The 21,864-nt window shown below is 42.1% G+C and overlaps 1 protein-coding gene across 7 annotated transcripts in view; it reads left to right on the forward strand.

Moving 5' to 3' along the window:
* Positions 1-21,864, forward strand: part of SFSWAP (splicing factor SWAP) — a 285,802-nt gene that overhangs the window by 211,859 nt on the left and 52,079 nt on the right. For all 7 annotated transcript variants that reach the window (XM_030217824.1, XM_030217828.1, XM_030217825.1 and 4 more), the window contains one exon: positions 19,208-19,464. In XM_030217824.1, the coding sequence (XP_030073684.1) occupies positions 19,208-19,464 (257 nt within the window). The remainder of the gene's footprint in view (positions 1-19,207; positions 19,465-21,864) is intronic.

A 21,864-nucleotide genomic window follows, 5' to 3' on the forward strand; every position in this document is an offset into this window, starting at 1 on the left:
AAGGGAAAGTTACTGAAAATCCAAACACATGGGGGGGAGGGGACGACCCTGCAACTCGGACAGAAGGAAGGGGTCATGCACACACACAAACACACACAGAGACAGACACACTCTCTCTCACACACACACAGTCTTTCACTCTTTGTGTGTCACTGTGACATACTCTATCAAACTCACACACTGTGTCAGACACACACTCTCACACACACATACTCGCACTCTCTCAAACATACACTGCACCTGGAAAGACAGTGGCTTCACATGACAGTACAACACAGCAACAGATGATTTACAAATTTAACAATTATTCCTTCTCATTATACCGTAATACTTTACTAACAAGTCTACAGTTACCAAAAAAAAAAAAAAGCATTGCTAGCGCCCGTTTCCTTACAAACAGAAACGGGCCTTTTTTACTAGTTATTAAAATAACTTGGGGAAAATCCACTGCTTATTTCTGGGATAAGCAGCATAAAATGTATTGAACTTTTTTGGGATCTTGCCAGGTATTTGTGACCTGGATTGGCCACTGTTGGAAACAGGATGCTGGGCTTGATGGACCTTTGGTCTGTCCCAGTGTGGCAATACTTATGTTCTTATGTTTCATCACCTAGTTGGGGTGGGGGTTGGTTGTTTTGGTTCTTCTTGCTAAGCTTAGTGGAACTGGTGATAGGAAGATGCAATGCAAAAATTGGAGAGACCTGCTTTTATAAACCTACCACACTGTACTTTCATTACTGAGAGATTAGAGAATTTTGCTGGGACAGTCAGTGCCACTGAGATACAGTATCTTTTTACTTGGTCACCAGTTCAAGTTCTGTCTAAATTAGATTTGACTATATTCAGTGCTAACTTATAACCTTTGGGTAGGGGACAAGTTATCAAATTGTATTAGGACACTAACCCATGTTGTTTGTCCCTTAACACATGTTGAAGGGCTCTCATGCTGAGGGCCCAATGCACAAAGGCAGCCATAAAATAGAAGTGCAAATGAGCTTTGCACATCCCCTTTGTGCATCGCTCGCTGTTGAGTCCGAGCTGTCAAATGCATTTGACAACTCCGATTCACCGGACCCTAGACACACTCTGTACACAGACAAAATTCCCTGGTGGTCCGATGCACCCCATACTCTCCAACACCCCCCACTCCTCCTGAACCCCACCCTTACAAAACTCCATGGTGACCCCACACACACCCCTTCATACCCCAGCAACTGACCCTGGTGGTCTAGTGATCCCCTTCCCTCCCCTGTACCTTAAAAAAAAAAGTTGGGCAGGAGCAATAGCTTCTGCCTCTGCACTGCCGATTTCAAAATGGGATGCACTGGGAGGGGCTAAACACCATATAAGGAGTTGTGCTTAGCCTTGCCCACTACATCCCAGAATCACTGAGCAGGACCTGGGTGCTGCCATTTTGAAAGCTGCAGTGCTGAGGCAGGAGAGAGGAGCTGTTGCTCCTTCCCTTTTCCTAACTTTAAGGTACCAGGGAGGGGTGCAGGGGATGGGGGGGGATGGGTCCGGTTCACTAGACGATCGGGGAAAAAGTTTAAAACAGAGATTCAATGGGGGGTGGGGGGTGTTGGGACCCATTGGACCACCAGGGAAACTTTTGGGGAGGGCTCAGCTAGGGGAGAGCCAGGAGGTGAAAAGTAGGAAGCACAAGCAGGCAGCCTTTGCAGCTGCCTATATGTGCTTTCCTCTTCTCCGACAACTCCAGAGCAGCTGTAAAAGTTCTCATAATGCCCCTGTATAAGTCGTTGGTAAGGCCCCACCTGGATTATTGTGTTCAGTTTTGGAGGCCGCATCTTGCTAAGGATGTAAAGAGAATTGAAGCGGTGCAAAGAAAAGCTACGAGAATGGTATGGGATTTGCGTTACAAGACGTATGAGGAGAGACTTGCTGACCTGAACATGTATACCCTGGAGGAAAGTAAAAACAGGGGAGATATGATACAGACATTCAAATATTTGAAAGGTATTAATCCGCAAACGAACCTTTTCTGTAGATGGGAAGGCGGTAGAACTAGAGGACATGAAATGAGATTGAAGGGGGGCAGACTCAAGAAAAATGTCAGGAAGTATTTTTTCACGGAGAGAGTGGTGGATACTTGGAATGCCCTCCCGCCGGAGGTGGTGGAGATGAAAACAATAATGGAATCCTGTTCTGAAGGAATGGATCTTCAGAAGCTTAGCCAAGATTGGGTGGCAGAGATGTTGGGAGGCGGGGCTAGTGCTGGGCAGACTTCTACGGTCTGTGCCTTGAAAATGGCAGATACAAATCAAGGTAAGGTATACACAAAAAGTAGCACATATGAGTTTATCTTGTTGGGTAGACTGGATGGACCGTACAGGTCTTTTTCTGCCGTCATCTACTATGTTACTATGTAAATTACAGATGGTCTGGAGTTGTCCATCCCCCGGAATACTCATTAGAACACTAATGAGCTCATTGCAATACATTTGCATGGGGTTCTCAGTGGCTGCTAACATCACATGAATCTTGTTACTGTTTGGGATTCTGTCAGGTACTTGCGACCTGAATTGACCACTGTTGGAAACAGGATACTGGTCTAGGTTGACCATTGGTCTGACCCAGTGTGGCTGCTCTTATATTCTTTTTTTTTCTTTTCTTTTCTTTTTTTTTTTTTAATTTATTTAAACTTTTCACATTACAATCTCAAGAAATAACACTTGATCAGGAATAGCATCAATATTACATTATAAATTATAAAGAAAAATATTATAAATCTCATAAAGATACTCAAGTCCACATAGTAGTGGATTCCAAGATTACGAAGATGAGGAGGTATCAACCAAAATTTTTTCAGGAAATTTATACCTAAACTGAGAACAGACTATTATTTATATTTGAGCAGTTACAACCCATTTAGAGGCAACAAATGATGTCAATTGTGAGGGCTCAAGGAATACATATTTAAGTGAATTGTGGATTGTATCGAATGATACATTTACTACTACTACTGTTAAATAGTAGTAGAATGATACATTTACAAGGGTATCTAAGATAGAATACACCCCCCGTCTGAAGAACAGCCGGCTTCAACAGGAGAAATTGTTTCCGCCTCTTCTGTGTCTCTCTAGAGACATCAGAAAATAAATTAATTTTCAATCCCAAGAATAATTTGGCCTTATTCTTGAAAAACAATTTGAAAAGCCACTGCTTATCCGGAAAAAGAGCCACGGTGGCTACCAAAGTTGCCGCCATGGCTTGCTCTGTCTCTGAGGTCTCCAGTAAGGCAAAAACACTTAGATCAGGTCGTTCTTCTTTTTGAGGTATATAATATATTTGAGCAAATGGCGACATAGTGGATTCAGGAACTTTCAAAATTTCAGTTAAATATCTTTTCAACATAACATTAGGGGAAACCATTTTAAGTTTTGGAAAATTCAAGAATCTTATGTTACAGCTTCTAGTATAGTTCTCAAGCATTTCAGATTTTCTCCTCATATTTAAGTCTTTGACCATGTCCATTTGTATAGTGGTTAAGTTAGTTACATTATTTTCTATTTTTTCTAGTCGAGTTGTCAAGGATTTAATATCTTCTTCTGCTTTAGCTGAAGTTTTTTCCACTTCTATTACCTTTTTTGCCATTTGCACATGCTGAACAGTAGAGGACTGAATAAAATTTGAAATCAAGTTCCAAAGGGACTCTAGTGTTACCTCAGCCGGTTTCTGGGTGAGAGGTGCAACAAACTTTGATTCTTTGAGCTCTGTCTCTTTTCCTTCCACGGCTCCTACTGCAGGACTCAATTGCTTCCCCGTCTCTAGTTGTTCTTGTGCTTCCTTCGACGTCGTGCCCTCTACGCCTCGTGGCGGAGGCCCCGTCGATCCAGGAGAAGGGGAACTGGTCATCTGCGGCTGTGGAGGGGGTGCTCGCATGTCGGGGCTCAACATGATGTCCAAACCCGAAACCGCCGAAAGCTCCTCTACGACGCCGGCGGTAACAATGGGATCGCTCCCGACCAATGCAGCCTGTCTCCGGGGCCCTCGCATAGCGGTCCATCGGGCCGGAAGATAAAGATGGAGAGGCTAAGGAAGCATGGGCTGGCGCTCTTACTCGTTGTTTAGGCATAACGCTGTTACGAGTAGCGAGGTCTCAGAGCGTCTAGGTATAGGCAGGCGCCATCTTGGAATCGACTGCTCTTATATTCTAAGTGTTTAAATGTATGAGAAGACAACCTAGAAGATATAACTTCTTCTGATACAGAGTTGATATTGTTGCATTCATATACATTTGACTAAAATGTAGTACTTTTTTGTTTATACTTAAAAAAAAAAAAAAAAAAAAAAAAAAGGGCAAATGAGCTTTGAGGTTACAGAAGTGCTGCTGTTGTAGAATGGAACCATTCTACTTCGCATTATGGTATTATAATATTTATGAGACTCGTCACCTAACCTACAGGACAAATGATTTCACACTGTGCAAGAGATTCTCCTGGACTATTATAATGCCAGCGATACTTCTTTTTTTAAAGATAATATTTCAGTGGGGTATGCTTTCTAATGTCAAAATAAAAAGGAACTTTCTTAACATAAAAATAGGCCCCCTAGAGCTCATTTCATTGAATTATAAATTCAGAGATAGATGACAGCCAATGTCTCCCCTGTATATTTAATTTTAGGCTTGTAGGTGGTGGCATTTCATGCATCCTTTTAAGATGAGATTTCTTGGGTTTGTCTGGTCTGATGACTCAGTACCATGCAGAGGACCAGTTTCATTTCTGAAAACAGAATTCCGTGTTCCTGCTGTTGGGGCTGAGTGATGCTGCAAAGACAGTATTCACTGCCTGTGGGGAGAAAGAAACCCATTCATTGCAAAACAGCGATACCTAGAGGCTTAAATTAGGAACCACAGTTAGATTCTGGAAGATAGCCTGGTGTGTAGCCTCCATCTGAGGACTGTTTGCAATGTTTGGGCTTCACACCCCCGCCCCCTGTGGCTTCCAATGTCCAACTGCTGTAAAGACATCCTGCCTCCTAAATACCAAAAACACCCCTTCCAGAGCCCCCTCTCCCCTGGGCCCTATATTTAGTAATCCCTGGTGTCTAGTGAGGTCGGGGCACCACTTGGCTCGATCTGCCATAAAAGAGCCTTTTGCCCTTATACGACAGCTTGACCCCTAGTGCTATTACTGTAAAACTACTGCTGTGCATCACCTTTGCCAAAAGGCCTTGAGTATCTGGAGATCATTATAGCACTGACTCTGCTAGACACCAGAGGATTACTAATGTAATGTTAGTATAGAAATGTTCTATACTATCTTTTGCTTTAACACTGTCATGTATTTCACCCCCATGTAACCCAAAACCCTCTGTAAAACCAAATGTATATTCTCTTCTACTTCCAGTATCCATGATGAATTGTAAGCCACATTGAGCCTGCAAAGAGGTGGGATAATGTGGGATACAAATGCAATAAAATAAATAAAATAAAGGTAGGCTCCAGCGGACCTACAGAAATTTATTTTTGATGTTTGGGATGAGGGGTCTTCAGGGCAGGGGGAGCATGATTTGGGGAGGTGACATCAGCAGGAGGGTGTTCAAAAGGGGGAATGTAATATGGAGGATATTGGAGGAGGAGTCATCACCCGATTTCAAGTGTCATCTCCTTAAGCAACTAGGAGCTACGGCAGGAGTTCTCAACCCAGTCCTTGGGACACACCTAGACAGCCAGATTTTCATGATATCCTAAATTACCGTATTTTTCGGACTATAAGACGCACTTTTTTCCCCCAAAATTTGGGAGGAAAATGGGGGGTGCGTCTTATAGTCCGAAGGTAGCGTTTTTGGACCTCCGTTCCGTACTTACAGGATTCCATGTTCCCTGGTGGTCTAGTGACGTCGGGGCAGGAAAGAGCCCCCTCTTTCCTGCCCATCGCGCTGCTCTCCGTGCTTCTCAATGCTTTCTGATGGTCTCGGCGATATTCAAAATGGCCGCCGAGATTCTCGGCGGCCATTTTGAATCTCGCCGAGACCGTCAGAAAGCATTGAGAAGCACGGAGAGCAGCGCGATGGGCAGGAAAGAGGGGGCTCTTTCCTGCCCCGACGTCACTAGACCACCAGGGAACATGGAATCCTGTAAGTACGGGACGGAGGTCCAAAACCCGGACAAGACGCACCGGAGCACCTAGGTTTTAGAGGAGGGAAAGAGGAAAATTTTTTTTTCCTCTTTCCCTCCTCTAAAACCTAGGTGCGTCTTATGGTCCGGTGCGTCTTATAGTCCGAAAAATACGGTAATATGCATGAGATAAATGTGCATGCTCTGCCTCCCATTGTATGCAAATCTATCTCATACATATTCATTATGGGCATCCTGAAAACCTGATTGACTGGGTATGTCCCAAGGGCTGGGTTGAGAAGCCCTGGGCTGATGCTCCCAACCTGGAAATATACTGTGAGCTTTTTGCTGGCGGTATTTTTCCAGGACTAACTTGACTTGCGGTGCTTACCTCAATTGATGGTGTTCAATATACTTAGTAGTGTGCTGTTTTGCATGCATTTTCATGCTTTACATCTCATTAGGTATCACGAGATATATAATATTATTAATCTATGTTAGTGATTTAACGTTCATTATTTCCCTTTAAAAGGCAATAAGGGACAATTAATACATATTATAGCTATAATGTACCTTAATAACTACCCTCTTAGGATTTAGCTGGTGGGGCTATATTTAACTGATTTTGGTATTTAAGACATGGTTAATAGGATTAGGTTAGCTTGGGCTGCGTAGCTATTCTTAACTGTATAAAATTGTGTTGCATTTGTTTTTATGATTCTGTAGTGTTTGTCTTTCAACACTTTTATTGTATTAAGTGTTTCTGTTGTAATTTTTAATATGTTTGTACATCACCCTGTTCAGGGTAAAAGAAGGATAAGAAATTAAATTAACCCTGATATGGTACAGGAAATGGATAGCAGTTGTTTCAGCCTTCCAGAGTGTAGTTATTTTCCCCCTTTGCTCCTCCCTTGTCAGCAATCTAACTGATTGAAGACCTGAGATACTCTCAAAAAAGCTTGTTGCAGTTAAAATATTGTGGTAGCAATGTTTGATGGATCTTATCATGGAAGAAGTGAGCAGCTTTAAATGGTGCCACCCAGGTCTCCTCTAGCTGCCTTAGAAGATGAGGCAGAGCACCTGAAGAAATGTGTAAGTCATGCTAGTAGCAGAGTTCAGTTGTATATCCATCACTATTGGAAGTGTACTCCTACTCCTGGCAAATGTGCGGAGCTGAAGCATAAAGTCTGCTCCTTAATTGTGATTGCATAGTCTCTGCTGCAAACTGATCCGGCCACACAGTCAATGTGATTATAGAAAGCAATTGTTCTGCCTAATTATATTTTCCAAATAGAAAAGGTACTATGAATTGGCAGGAGAGTTCATCAAGTCTGTTGGGAGTATTTTGTTTGCTTCCAGCTCTACAAGTGGAAGACAGAGCCAGATCCAAAGCCTATGCCATTGAGTCTTATATGAATCACTTAGCACCACAAGTACTTACGATTTGGCTTTCTCTACTCTTGTAGATTCAAAACCTTTGTAACATCTCAGAGGTTCTGCGTTCAAGAGAGTAAAACAATTTAGTCCTTGTGTTTGGCTCTCCTCAACATAGTACCAATACATGTAAATGCATGTTAAGCTGAGTTCATTCTATATACATTTATATGTAAGGGTTACCTCCCTTCCAGTTTCGCAGAAGTAGATCTTAGTTGGACTAAATCTATATTGGGATTATGGAATACTGAACCTTTGTAGCATGTAGCAAAGTTAAACTATTTGTCCATGGCTCTATATGGTAATAACGTTCTAGGAAATTCTGCAGCAGTGGAGTATGCTCTACTTCTGCAGGAGGACAGATTTGTTATACAGCATACCACTTTTTTAACAGTACTATGTTCGAGCCTCCTAATACAGTACAACGCCAATTATCCGAAGCCAATTAAACAGATGTCCAGTTATCCGGAACGTCACTCAGTGGAGTGCTTTACATACGGGTGGGCCAGAGTGGGAACAGTAGCAGTGCATCACCTCTCTGTCTCCATTTCCCCAGCACACAGTATACAGTGTTCTATTGTGTGCTGTATATATGTCCAATCATCCGAATTTACGATTATCCAGACCACCCCCCTGCCAATGATAGTCCGTATGATTGGAATCGTACTGTATTTCAATCACTTCATTTTTAAACATTGGTAATTTCCACATTAAAAAGAGTCCATTTAAATGAAAAGAAAAGAAAAAAATGTTAAAATGGTGAAGCAAATTGCTTTAGAGGAGGGTTTTTTTTTTTAAGCCCAGTCCTTAGGACATAACCCAGCCAGATGGGTTTTCAGGATCTCCACAACGAATAGGCATGAGAGAGATTTGCATACAGTGGAATGTCCTGAAAACCTGAATGGATTTGTCCTAACTACTAGGTTGAGAACCACTTCCTTAAAGAACGACACTACAGTGGGTTACTTTGGACTTGGCGGGGGGGTGAGTTTTGTCACTTCCTTCTGCCTTTAGCACATCGGTGTTCCACAGAAAGGAAAAAAAAATAGGCTAAATGCAGTGCTGCTTTCCCAGAGGAAAGGGAAACAATAAAGCAATTTGTATGGTGGAGGCTAATACTTAAATCAGTGGCAAGCATGCCTGTCAAAAATGGTGGGGTACGTTCATATTGCTTATATTCCCAAATCTGCACCCCAAAAAGGATATTCCATTTTGTCCTTTGCATCACAAATCCTGCTCCCTTCATTGCCCCCCCCCCCCCCCCCCCCCCCCGAAAAATCCCTTGGGTCTCCCATAATCCCCCAGTTTATTGAAATAAGCAAGCTATACTATTGACAGGCAGGAGCAATGCCCAATAGGTTCTGTCTGGCCACGTTCAAGATGGCATCATCCACAACTCTCCCTGCCTCTGTTCCTTCCATGCATCTGCTCTTTAAGTGTACTCATTATAAATTGCTTATTATTTCCCTCCTGCATAGAAGGGTCAGCAGGTACAAACTGCATTTTATTTATATATTGATATAGATTTGAACATGCATCCTGCCTTTTTTCTCTCCTCCCCAAAACACTTTTGACTTTCATGCCCTTACATCTTATTACTAGTGTAAATTGGTATTATAGTTGTCATTGTTTTTTACTATCAGTTCAAATGATTTCCAGCAAGCAGCAGTTCATATTGAGCAGTTTTGCTGAGAGCAAGTTTAAAAATGTTTCTTCTCATGGTCTTTAGCTGCCGATTGAATATGAATTGCAATTCAAAATCCATCTTATCTATATGGTTAAATGATTTATTTGGAATGATATTGAGAAATAACGCTCTGTAAACAAGCAATGTAAATCTGTTTAGCATTCAACTGTCTGGTTAGACGAATGGGCCTTGTTTTATCCATTAGGAGAGGGTCATGTAAACAGTGGATCCCCCGCTACAGAAATGGAGCAAGAACGTGTAGAGTGCCCTTTAATTTAATTCTGCATGGCATAATAATTAATAATCCAAATTGGGTATTTTGGAGCTGCACCCATTTGGTGACTGGGTTTTCTCATGCGTAAAACAGCTGAACAGGGCTTGAGTTTGCTGCAGACCATCATTTTCTCAATCCCAAGAAAATTGATTTTTAAATTACTACTTTTTTTCAGTTTCTTATTTTTTTTAGGACAAGCCTAAAAGTACCAGTTTCACTTTCTTTGATGCTGTAAATTTCTCCTTCTCTCTGCTAACTTCATTTCTATTGAGTAGCAGGTACTACTGTGATAGCGAAGTGTCCTGTTGCATAGCTGATGGGCACAGTTTGATAGTCATAGCTTTTCTCCATTTGTTTGTGTACAGTAGTGTTGTGTTGTTGTTCTTATGAGTGACTTTGTGTTATTTCTGGGGTTTTTTGTGTGTGTTTTTTCAAATATCGGGATTCAGTAGTGGAGCACTGTTAGTCTGAAATTTAAGGGCAAATTACTGAATAAATAAAAATTATTTATAGAGAACCTTGAAAGCATTTTAATATGACTTTTGCTGGTTATTTGGAATTCCATATGGTAAATTTGTAATAAATATTTCACCAGAATAATCTCTTGATTAACGTATAAATCCATGTTTTCAATTAAAGTATAAATGCCACTCAGTGTTTCTGTGTACATCCAGTGATGGTTTTTCTCACCTGAAAATAGTAATGACATTCGATGATTTAAAATAAAAACCTGACAGTATCTAGCACTGAGTAAACATATAGAGAAGCAGGAGTAAGAATAAGGGATGAAGGTGTCATCACTCTACAATGCCTTGAGGCATGATGGACCTCTCATAAATTATTTACTGTTAGATCACATAGAATATCTCTACGTCAAACAACTTATCATTTGTATTGAGTATTAGCAGATCAAGGAGCTCATTTTGAAACAGAAAAAGTCCCCAAAAATGGCTCAAAGCAGCAGATGGACATTTTTCTTTCAAAAACATTCAAATTGCTATTTTTGAAACAAATTTTTAGACATCTTTCTATGCAGTTCATCTGCAATGCATCCAGATCACAAGGGGGCATGTTGAAGCGGGATTTGAGTATTCCTAACACTTGGACGCAGCGCTGCACATAGAAGAAAGACAGTCCCTGCTCAAAGAGCTTACAATCTAATAGACAAAAAATTAAGTAATCAAATCAATTAATGTGTACAGAAAGGAGGAGAGGAGGGTAGGTGGAGGCGAGTGGTTACAAGTGGTTAAGAGTCAAAAGCAATGTTAAAAGAGGTAGGCTTTCAGTCTAGATTTAAAGGTGGCCAAGGATGGGGCAAGACGTAGGGGCTCAGGAAGTTTATTCCAGGCGTAGGGTGCAGCGAGACAGAAGGCACGAAGTCTGGAGTTGGCAGTAGTGGAGAAGGGAACAGATAAGAAGGATTTATCCATGAAGCGGAGTGCACGGGAAGTGGTGTAGGGAAGGACGAGTGTGGAGAGATACTGGGGAGCAGCAGAGTGAGTACATTTATAGGTTAGTAGAAGAAGTTTGAACAGGATGCGAAAACGGATAGGGAGCCAGTGAAGCGACTTGAGGAGAGGGGTAGTATGAGTAAAGCGACCCTGGCGGAAGATGAGACGGGCAGCAGAGTTTTGAACCGATTGGAGAGGGGAGAGGTGATTAAGTGGGAGGCCAGCAAGAAGCAGATTGCAGTAATATAAACGAGAGGTGACAAGGGGTGTGGATGAGGGTTTTGGTAGAGTGCTCGGAAAGAAAGGGGCGGATTTTACGGATGTTGTAAAGAAAGAAACAACAGGTCTTGGAGATCTGCTGGATATGAGCAGAGAAGGAGAGAGAAGAGTCAAAGATGACCCCGAGGTTTCGAGCTGAGGAGACAGGGAGAATGAGAGAGCCATCAACAGAAATAGAAAACGGGGGGAGTGGGGAGGTGGGTTTGGGAGGAAAAATGAGAAGCTCGGTTTTGGTCATGTTTAATTTCAGGTGGCGTTGAGACATCCAGACAGCAATGTCAGACAAGCACGCTGAAACTTTGGTTTGGATGCAAGGTGAGATATCAGGGGTAGAAAGGTAGATTTGGGAGTCATCAGCATAGAGATGGTATGAAAAGCCATGGGATGAGATTAATGAACCAAGGGAAGAAATGTAGATAGAAAAGAGGAGGGGACCAAGAACAGAACCCTGAGGTACGCTGACAGGCAGAGGGATAGAAGTAGAAGAGGATCCACCAGAGTGAACACTGAAGGTGCGGAGGGAGAGGTAGGAAGAGAATCAGGAAAGGACAGAGCCCTGGAATCCAAGTGAGGACGGTATCGAGGCGTATGCTGTGATCAACAGTGTCAAAAGCAGCGGAAAGATCAAGAAGAATGAGGATAGAATAGAGACCTCTGGATTTAGCCAGTAATAGGTCATTGGAGACTTTAGTAAGCGCAGTTTCGGTTGAGTGGAGAGGACGAAAACCAGATTGTAGTGGGTCAAGAATAGCATGTGAGGAGAGAAAATCAAGGCAGCGGTGGTGAACAGCACACTCAAGTAATTTGGAGAGAAAAGGGAGGAGGGAGATGGGTCGGTAATTAGAGGGACAAGTAGGGTCGAGTGAAAGCATCTTAAGGAGAGGTGTGACCACAGCATGTTTAAAAGCAGTAGGGACAGTTGCAGTGGAAAGTGAGAGGTTGAGAATGTGACAGATAAAAGGAATAAGAGCAGGTGAGATGGCATTAAGAAGGTGGGTGGGAATGGGATCAGAGGAACAGGTGGTACATTTTGAGGAAGAAAGGAGAAGTGTAGTTTCCTCTATAGTAACTTCAGGAAATGAGGAAAAGGAATGAGGGGAAGGAGAGAGAGAGGAACGGACTAGTGGAGGGAGAGGTGGCGAGGTAGAGAATTCAAGGTTTATCTTTTGAACCTTGTCGTGAAAGGTTTTATGGCAAGTCTTATTAGAGCAGCAAGCAGGTCCCTGGAGTGGCCTAGTGGTCAGTGCAGTGCACTGTGGGAAGGGGACCTAAGCCCATAACCCACTCTGTTATACTTGTGATGTACCCACGTATAGGTGACACTTGCAGTTATAAGAACGATTGTAATGGTGTACAGTTTAGGTGCTGTAAGGTTTTGGAGGGCTTCCTATACAATATAAGGGGGTAACGATGAGGTGTATATCTGGGACCTTTTATGTGAGGACCAGACGACAAAGATAACCAAAAAGGTCAGGAGGGATTGGAGCAGGTAAGTTGTAATCCTCAAACAGAAGGTGATGAGTCAAAAGTATAGGATGTGCCCATTGAGTCATAGTCACTTGAATCTGAGTCCAAAATGCATGAATTACAGAGCAACTCCAGAACATATGGCTGAGCGTAGCAGAACTATTTTGACATTTTGGACAAGCCGCTGTGATCGCAAAGGCCGCTTGCCAAGCTTGATGTGGAGAGATGTGTAAACAAATTTATATTGTAATTCCCACAATAAGGCATTAAATGTATATGGGTACACTGCCAACGAGGAATCTTGGAGTTGTTGGAATGTAATAGTCACCAGTAAATCATCAGACTACTTCTTTGCCAACCGAGCATAATCCAAGTCCTCTGTAGTGTATTGCAAGTATTTATAATGATAGGCCAAGGGTACTCTATTTTGGAATCTAAGAATAAGGGCTTCATTCAAAGTCTCTTGTGCATTCTCGCATAAATCTGTCCAAGGCAAGCCCCGTACATAATGTTCCAGTTGAATGTATGCAAAATGATCCGTGAGTGGTAAAGAATACTTGTCACAGAGATCCTCAAAAGATTGCATGCTCCCATCCTTATTAAGCAATTGCAGTAAATACTGTACACCTAATGTTCTCAAGCATGCAAAAAGCTGCTGAATCCATGACCGGGGGAAAGTCTGGGTTGTGACTTAAGGCAAGATAAGATGTTGCTGCCACAGAGAAGTGATGCCTTCTACAAATCCAGCAGCCTGTGCTGTTCGCACAAACATATTGCAGTGCAAAAATGGAGCCATGCAGCCTGGCATAGTGTAATGCTGCCAACTAAAATGAATGTTTGAATATGTTAATTTCTAAAATAGGTACAGAAAAGTCACCCTTACCCCTATACCAATCATTGATGTGTCTCATGATACAAGCCACAGTCAGATATGGCACATTCATAAGTCCCATAGCCTCCCAAAGTTCCATAGAAACCTATGGAACTTAGCCTCCCAAAGTGCTTTGAAAATATGCCTCAAGTGGTGAATTGGATTACAAACTGGTTTATGGACATACACCAGAGGGTTGTGGTCAATGGAATTCATTCAGAGGAAGGAAAGGTGAGTAGCAGGGATCGGAGCTGGGGTCTATTCTGTTCAATAAATTTGTGAGTGACCTTGCCAGAGGATTAGAAGGTAAGGTTTGATTCTTCTTTTTGCAGATGATACCAAGATTTGTAACAGAGTGGATACCCCGGAGGGAATGGAAAACATGAAAAGGGATCTGCACAAGTTAGAAGAATGGTCTTAATGTTTGGCAATTAAAATTTAATGCAAAGTAATGCATTTGGGGAGTGGAAACCCAAAGAAGTTGTATGTCCTAGGAAGTGAAAGGCTATATGCACAGATGAGGAGGGGGACCTTGGGGTGATGGTGTCCGAAGATCTTAAAGTGAAAAAAATAGTGTGACAAAGCAGTGGCCTTATCCAAAAGGATGCTAGGCTGCATCGAGAGAGAGGCGTAACCAGCAGAAGAAAAGAGGTGTCGATGCCCCTGTACAAGTCGCTGGTGAGGCCCCCCACCTGGAGTATTGTGTTCAGTTTTGGAGGCCATATTTTGCTAAGGATATAAAAAGAATAGAATCAGTCCAAAGGAAGGCGACAAAAATGATATGGGACTACACCATCAGATTTACAAGAAGAGACAGGAAGACCTGAATAAATATAGCCTAGAGGAAAGAAGGAACAGGGGAAATATGATACAGACATTTAAATACTGGAAAGGTATTAATAAATAAACAAATCTCTTCCTGAGAAGGGGAAGTGGTAAAACTAGAGGATATTAGCTGAGGTTGCAGGGTGGTAGACTTAGGAGTAATGTCAGGAAATACTTTTTCATGGAGAGGGTGGTTGATGCCTGGAATGCCCTTCCAAGGGAGGTGGTAGAGACAAAGACACATTCGAAAAGGTGTGGGATGAATACAGAGGAACTCTATTTAGAAAATAGAAAACAAAAATAAATTTAAAAAAAAAAAACTTAAATAGCTGCAGGGGCTGGATGTGTGAGTGATGCTTGGACAGCTACTCAGGCTGTGAAAAACTAAGGCCAGTGTCAGACAGACTTTGTAAGTTTGTGTCTGTATATGCAATCCAGTTTACGATAGGCTGGAAAGGGCTTCAATGGCAATTTCACTAGCTGGAATTGAGGACGGTGCTGGGCAGACTTTTACGATCTGGGTCCTGCAAATAATAAGACTGATTTGGATAGGCTGGAGTGGGCTTTGACATCAACTCCAATAGTTGAAAAATAAGGACAGAACCGGGTGGTCTTCTACGGTCTATGTCCCATGAATTCGTTATCAATTCATGATTAAATCAACAATATCACATTCACTGTTGATTTAATCATGAATTGATAATGAATTTGACTGTTGGGCAGACTGGATGGACTGTTCAGGTCTTTATCTGCCTTCATTTACTATGTTACTATGTAACAAACGCTACCAGGGTGCCCAGACTCACCTGGGAACAAAATAATGTACCAGTAACACAACAAGCAGCTCCTTATCCCCCACGCACATCATGAAAACACACAGCCAACCAGCCCACCTCTGTCCCTCCCACTCATACAGTGTACCCATGCCCCAACCCCTCCCCCCTCCCCCCTCTAAAATCGTACTCTAGCATCCCTCCCTCTATGTTCCCATAAGCGTTCCACTACATAAGTATGCGGTGAAATCTGGAGAAACCACTAAAGCTGTTCAGGGTCCTGCACCCCAGCGCTCTATGAACATTACATCACCATGGTTCAGTGTCCCCCAAAAAACACAAGTATCCCACCATAGCTAACGAAACAAAAAAGCACAAGCTTAAAAGCTGAATAGAAGAAGAAAAAACATCAGCTTTACAGTTTAGGATCAGCAGAGTCTTTAAGGTCTTTTAAGCACTCCTATGCAGCTTGAGGTGTTTCAGAGCTGCACCACTGTCCATGGTGATACACTTTTAGCAGAGTCGGGTAAAGAAGCATAAAATGAGCTTTTAAGGCACACAGTTCTGTGCAGATAGGCGAGAAGCAGTGCAGGCGCTCCTGTAGTGCTGCAGAGTAATCTTGAAAAACGCGCACTGGGACCCCTTCATATTGCAAAGAGTCACGTTTCTGGCAAAAGCTTCGTAACACTATTTATTTATTTGTTACATTTGTATCCCACATTTTCCCACCTATTTGCAGCTTTTTGAATATGATTGTGCACTTTCACCAACACCAAGAGCAGTCGGTTGCCAGCATCCTGTAAGCGGCCCACCCTGTGGACCTGTTCCAAACATGGAGGGCCAATACTGTCAGAGCAAATTCTGAGCACAACCATCGCTTCAATAGAGTGCCCAATATCCGGTCTGGTAGCGTTTCAGGTAAGCCCACAATCCACAGATTGTCCCTCCAATATAGATCTGTTAGCAGAATGGGAAAACCACTTGCAAATACAATTGGCAAGTATATGAAACTGGTGAAGACTTATACTGGGAAACATGATAACCAAAAGTAATGATTGTAGCAAGGCAATATGAAGGAGGATTGGAATAGCGAGTAGTTCTTTTGTGAGCCTGACCTTGATATGAAAGAGTAAGAACATTAATACAATAACCAAACTCTGAATCCTGGATGCATGTGTGAAGTCTACATTGCTATATGCATGCAAATCTTTGAACTCAAAGAAGAAAATAAGTGAAGTTGAATGCATTTGAAATGAAGTGTTACAGGAAAATAAGAATAGGTTTTGAGATCCAGGAGGATTTGGATAGGAAAGTAACAGTTATGGACAAGATCAAAGCAAGGAAACTAGCGGTTTGGACACATCTGTAGGATGGAAGACAACAGATTGATAAAAAAAACTGTGATGCTTGGAAAAGCTGAAGGAGTGAGGAGTAGAGGAAGATTGAAAAAAAAAAGATGGCTGGATGATATCCCGGAGTAGATTGGACTGGACAGCCAAAGTGAAGAAGACAAAGTCATAAGATTTATTAATTCATAAGTACAAATCACCTAACATGGCCAAGTTTCTATATCAGGGGTGAAACAAATAATGAGGTACAAATGGATTTTTTTTTCTACCAATCAATATGGCAAAAGTTGAGCAAGAACTCTCCTCTCAATTTTAAATGTACTGTAGAGGACACTCAAATGTATAGATGATTTCTCATATCTTTTGTACTTCTGCGTCAAGGCGGAGTTATTTTAAATCTTTGCATGTCCTATATTTCAAGATTGGTTGAACAATTCTTGTTCAACTTTTGCCATATTGATTTGTAGAAAAGATCCATTTGTTCATAATTTGTCTCACCCTGGCCACGTTGAGTGATTAGTAGTTAAGAATTTGTTTTCAGCATCTTTGTTGTGATATGGACCTGTGTTTGATGACTCTTTGGTGTGAATCTTTGCTGCCTTTGTTGACCACATTGCTGAGGACAAGAAAGGAACTTGGGCAAGAAGGATGGCTCCCACTACTGGCTCCAATGGTCTATAAGGACTATGGGTTGCAATAATGATGATTAACTCCTGGCAAACCTATTGAGGGGAAAATAGAAGTGTAGTTTATGGATTGAAAGTTCTGAATAAGATGTCAAAAAGTGTTCAAATAACCTGTTAAGATGGCATTTGGAAAGAGGCAAGTGAAAGTGGATTAGCAATTTCTGACTTGTATATTTTAGGTTTTAATGGATTTGTTTCTCCTGTCACTGCAGAGCTGCCATGTTTCAGATGGGAAAAGTGTCAGTCTAGGCAGCCTGGAAATTACAGACGGATGACTGATGTTTGCAGTTGTCTTGGATCAGCAGGGTTGAGGGCTGAGAACATATGAAATAAGGGATAGACTTAAGAAACCTGTTGAATTCCGCCTTGAAAGAAATCGGAGGATAACAGTTTCTTAGGCTCCAGATTAAATTGAACATGTTAAGTATTTGGGAGGTGATTAGTGTTTGAGTGGAGGAGTAGCCTAGTGGTTAGTGCAGTGGACTTTGTTCCTGGGGAACTGAGTTCGATTCCCACTGCAGCTCCTTGTGTGACTCTGGGCAAGTAACCTCCATTGCCCCTGGTACAAAAATAAGTACCTGAATATATGTAAGCTGCTTTGAATGTTTTTTTGTAGTTGCAAAAATCTCAGAAAGGCGGTACGTAAGTCCCATTTCCCTTTCCCTTCCCTTTAATTAATTCCAGTTAAAAGTATTGCTCTTGAATGGATTATGCTGTGACCTTTTGCCATGGTGAATCATTTAGTTAGCAGGCATCAATGTTTTGCAAGCACAGATTTATGCTAGCATGAAACAGTATATGTGTTAGGAAGCCGGTAAGCACTTTTGTCTCTTATTGGAAGTGGCTGTGCTCATTTGTTTGCAGCAGCTGAGTTTACAGGAAAGTCCAGAGCACTTTTTTCCAAGGGCCTAGAAAATGCAGTGGCTAACCAACAAGCAGAGAAAGCAAGTACCTATGGACCATTGCAATGAAAAAGTAAACTCCAGTGGCCACTCCTGCAAGGCCATGTGATGAAGGATGGACCTGGTGTGTCGTCAGGGATGAGGGAGGGCAGTCTGGGGTATAAATTTTCTGCTGACAGTTTTAAACAGATGGGAAACCCCTTCAATATCTACCTACTTTTTCTGACTCTTAATTATTGGTTTTATTCTTAGTTACTATTTATTTTGTATTTTTCTTTTTTTTTTCTTGTGCCACTTTTACTTCTCTTTTCTTGTCTTTTGTCTTGCTGGGACAGCCTTTGAAATCACGATTGCATGGCTAGTGTACTTGAAAGAAAACATAAATGCATCAAATCTTCTACCTTTAAACTTGCTACATTTGAGCAGTTAACACTGGCTCTGAAGTGTGTCTTCAGTTGGAGTTCTTTTATTAAAAGGATCCTGGTAAGCACTTTAATAAGGAATGATTCATATTAAGCTGAATTCAATTTGAGAAACATGGAATAGAGGCATGTCTCAAAATCAGTTTTTAATCTTATGTTGTTAAGGCATACTATAAAGATAGCAGGTAGGTAGGAAGACCAAACTGAAAGTAACCTTTGACCTCTGGTACTGCACCCCTTGCAAAATGACACTTCCTCTCTATTGAAAATGTAATGATTAGCTAATAGTTTTCATTGTTCTTAGCAGCATCCTTGGTAGCTCAGATATTGTAAGCTACAACACAGGTGCATTGTGCGTTGGAAGACTATAAAGAATTCTTATATCTTGAATGGCCTTGCTTAAAGCAGTGTCTGTAATATGTTTTAAAACTGAGTATATATGACTGTACTATACAGACCTTGTACTGTGAACTTTTGTAAACCTCCTTTTTATGCATCCCTTCTTTTATGTGCATACCTACAATATATCTCCAGTTTGTGCTGTCCTGTAAATCTAGTAAAAGTGTTTGAGGAAAGAGCTAAGGAATACTATTTACATGAAGGGCTTATGCCATATAGATCAAATCAATTTCTTTGTATTAAATATTGAATATGTCCATATTTAAAATACAGTTTCTAGTTAGTCAACAATCTTGTTTTTCTTCTTAGGCTGTAAACAGCATGACATATACCTTTGAAGACATTTTACCCCCTTCTGATATCATCAAACCAGTTGAAAGTCCTTCAAGCAAAAGTAAGGAACCTCCACGAGAAGAAGAAAAAGAAAAGAAAAAGAAGAAACATAAAAAAAGATCACGGTCTCGATCACCTTCAAAGCATCGTTCTGCTTCCAAGACCAAGTCACGATCCCACCCAAAAGCAAAGCATTCACTTCCCAGTGCCTACAGAACTGTCAGACGCTCAAGGTGAGCAGAGACCCGAGGGGGTGACTCATTTTATTTGTCTGATGCTTTAAGGCTGTAATCCCTAAAACTAATAGTGCTTCCCAGGGAATGAGGTGTAGCCTAGTGGTTAGAACAGCAGGCAAAGAACAAGGAAATCAGGCTCCAAATCCCACTGACACACCTTGTGGTTCTAGAGATTTTACTTCATCCTTGATTGCCTCAGTTACAAATTAGTTCCTTGCCGAAGGTGAGTTACATAATCAACTGTACTTGACTGTTTAACTCACCTTGACCTCAAATTAGGAAAAATGCACATAATAAAATCTAGAATCCAGAAAAGGCTGATATGTAGCACCTATTTGTGTGGATAAGATTGGATAAATGACAGACCCTATGCCTTAAAGACTTGGTTAATTGTTTTATTAGTAAAGAGTTATACATATATATCCTATATTTTCCTCTTATCTAAAATGCCTTCTAAAAAAACAGGAACATAAAAGGATCTGATTGAATGCCTCCTCATTTTCTTTCATGTTCAGTCAGTGATAGTATTGTCAGGAGTGGAGGAGTGGCCTAGTGGTTAGAGTGGTGGACTTTGGTCCTGGGGAACTGGGTTCGATTCCCACTGCAGGCACAGGCAGCTCCTTGTGACTCTGGGCAAGTCACTTAACCCTCCATTGCCCCAGGTACAAATAAGTACCTGTATATAATACGTAAGCCGCATTGAACCTGCTATGAGTGGGAAAGCACGGGGTACAAATGTAAGAAAAATAAATAATAAATAAATCTTGTGATCTAGAGCCCTGTTTACTAAGAAGCGTTAGTGTTTTTAATACATCTACAATTAGCGTGTGCACTAGCCGTATAGGAGCCTATAGGGATATTGTAGTCACGTACCCAGTTAACTCTCGTTAAAAGAACTAGCACGGTTTAGTAAACAGGGCCCCTAGTTTGTCACAGTTTCAGTGCTGCTAGAAACAAGTAAAAGGCACATGCTTGTTCAGATGAATGAGTGTCTGTGTGCAAAGTGAATTCTTTTTAGTCTCCGATGACCGTAGCCCAGTGGTTAGTGCAGTGGACTTTGATCCTGGGGAACTGAGTTTGATTCCCACTGCAGCTCCTTGTGACTCTGGGCAAGTTACTTAACCCTCCATTGCCCCTGGTACAAAATAAGTACTTGAATATACTATGTAAACTGCTTTGAATGTAGTTGCAAAAATCACAGAAAGGCGGTATATCAAGTCTCATTTCCCTTTCCCTCCTTTTGTCTAAAATCTAACTGCAGGGTCTAGCATGAGCTGAGAGCAATCCCTTGTTGACCATTTAGCTGAGATTAAGAACGCGTACAGTATTGAGGTGTTAAACTGCCTGCTATCGCCAGACCCCAGGGATGCAATTATAGTATAATTGCCAAGAAAGGATCAAACCTGAATTAAAAAAAAAACTCCTTTTCTTTTTGCTACTCTAAATATCTTGTTTATTATAACATTCCATATCATCAAGCTGATCAATCCATAGACTGGTGGGTTGTGTCCATCTACCAGCAGGTGGAGATAGAGAGCAAACTTTTGCCTCCCTATATGTGGTCATGTGCTGCCGGAAACTCCTCAGTATGTTCTCTATCTCAGCAGGTGGTGGTCACACACAGCAGCAGCTCTGGCTAGGCCTCCAAGCCTAATCCTTAGGTTTTGTTGAGGCCTGGGGTTGAGGGCTCTTTTGAGCAAGTGCAAACCTGGTGGTGCCAGGTCCCTCCTTTTCTCCCCCCTCCCGCTGGCTCCGTTTAAAAAAAAAAAAAAAAAAAAAATTTTAAACGTCTTTAAAGGCGTTTATTTTGACGTTTATTTTGACGTTCATTGCAGCTACTCACTGGGACACCAGTTCGTTACAGCTCGGAGCGGCAAGCAGGTAATTTTACCTTTTTATAGCGGGCAGGGGGTTCCCCGATTCTTCTCCTCGTGGCATATGGCGTCGGAGGGCGAGGGCGCAAAGGGTCGCTCCCCGGATCGCTGGAGCGCTTCTAGAGGGGATGCGGGGGTTTTACAGCCTGATTCGCCCTTGATGGGTGACAGTTTAGTGACCGATGAATGTCCCGGTTCTTCCTCCGGCGTGGCGGTTTTTCCCGCCATAAACGCCCATCCCCCGCTCCTCGCCTCCGCCATCTTGGCCGGCCACGCGGCTCGGACGGCTTCTTCGGGGGCCGCCCTTGAGGTTGGAGACATTAATGCCATGAACGCCCTTAATTTGGGCGACGGCACAAAACCGGCTAATGTTAAGAGCCGTTCTTTCCGCGCGGCTCCTTCGCGGAGTTTCGCGCCGGACGCCATTTTGGATGCGCAGCATGTCTCTCCCCCGCTATTTCGAGCGCCGGTTGAGAGTGCGTCTAGGGCTGTTGCCCAGGCTGCGGAAGTGCACAGTCTGGGG

The sequence above is a fragment of the Microcaecilia unicolor genome, chromosome 11, assembly GCF_901765095.1.
Source record: "Microcaecilia unicolor chromosome 11, aMicUni1.1, whole genome shotgun sequence".
Lineage (NCBI taxonomy): Eukaryota > Metazoa > Chordata > Amphibia > Gymnophiona > Siphonopidae > Microcaecilia > Microcaecilia unicolor.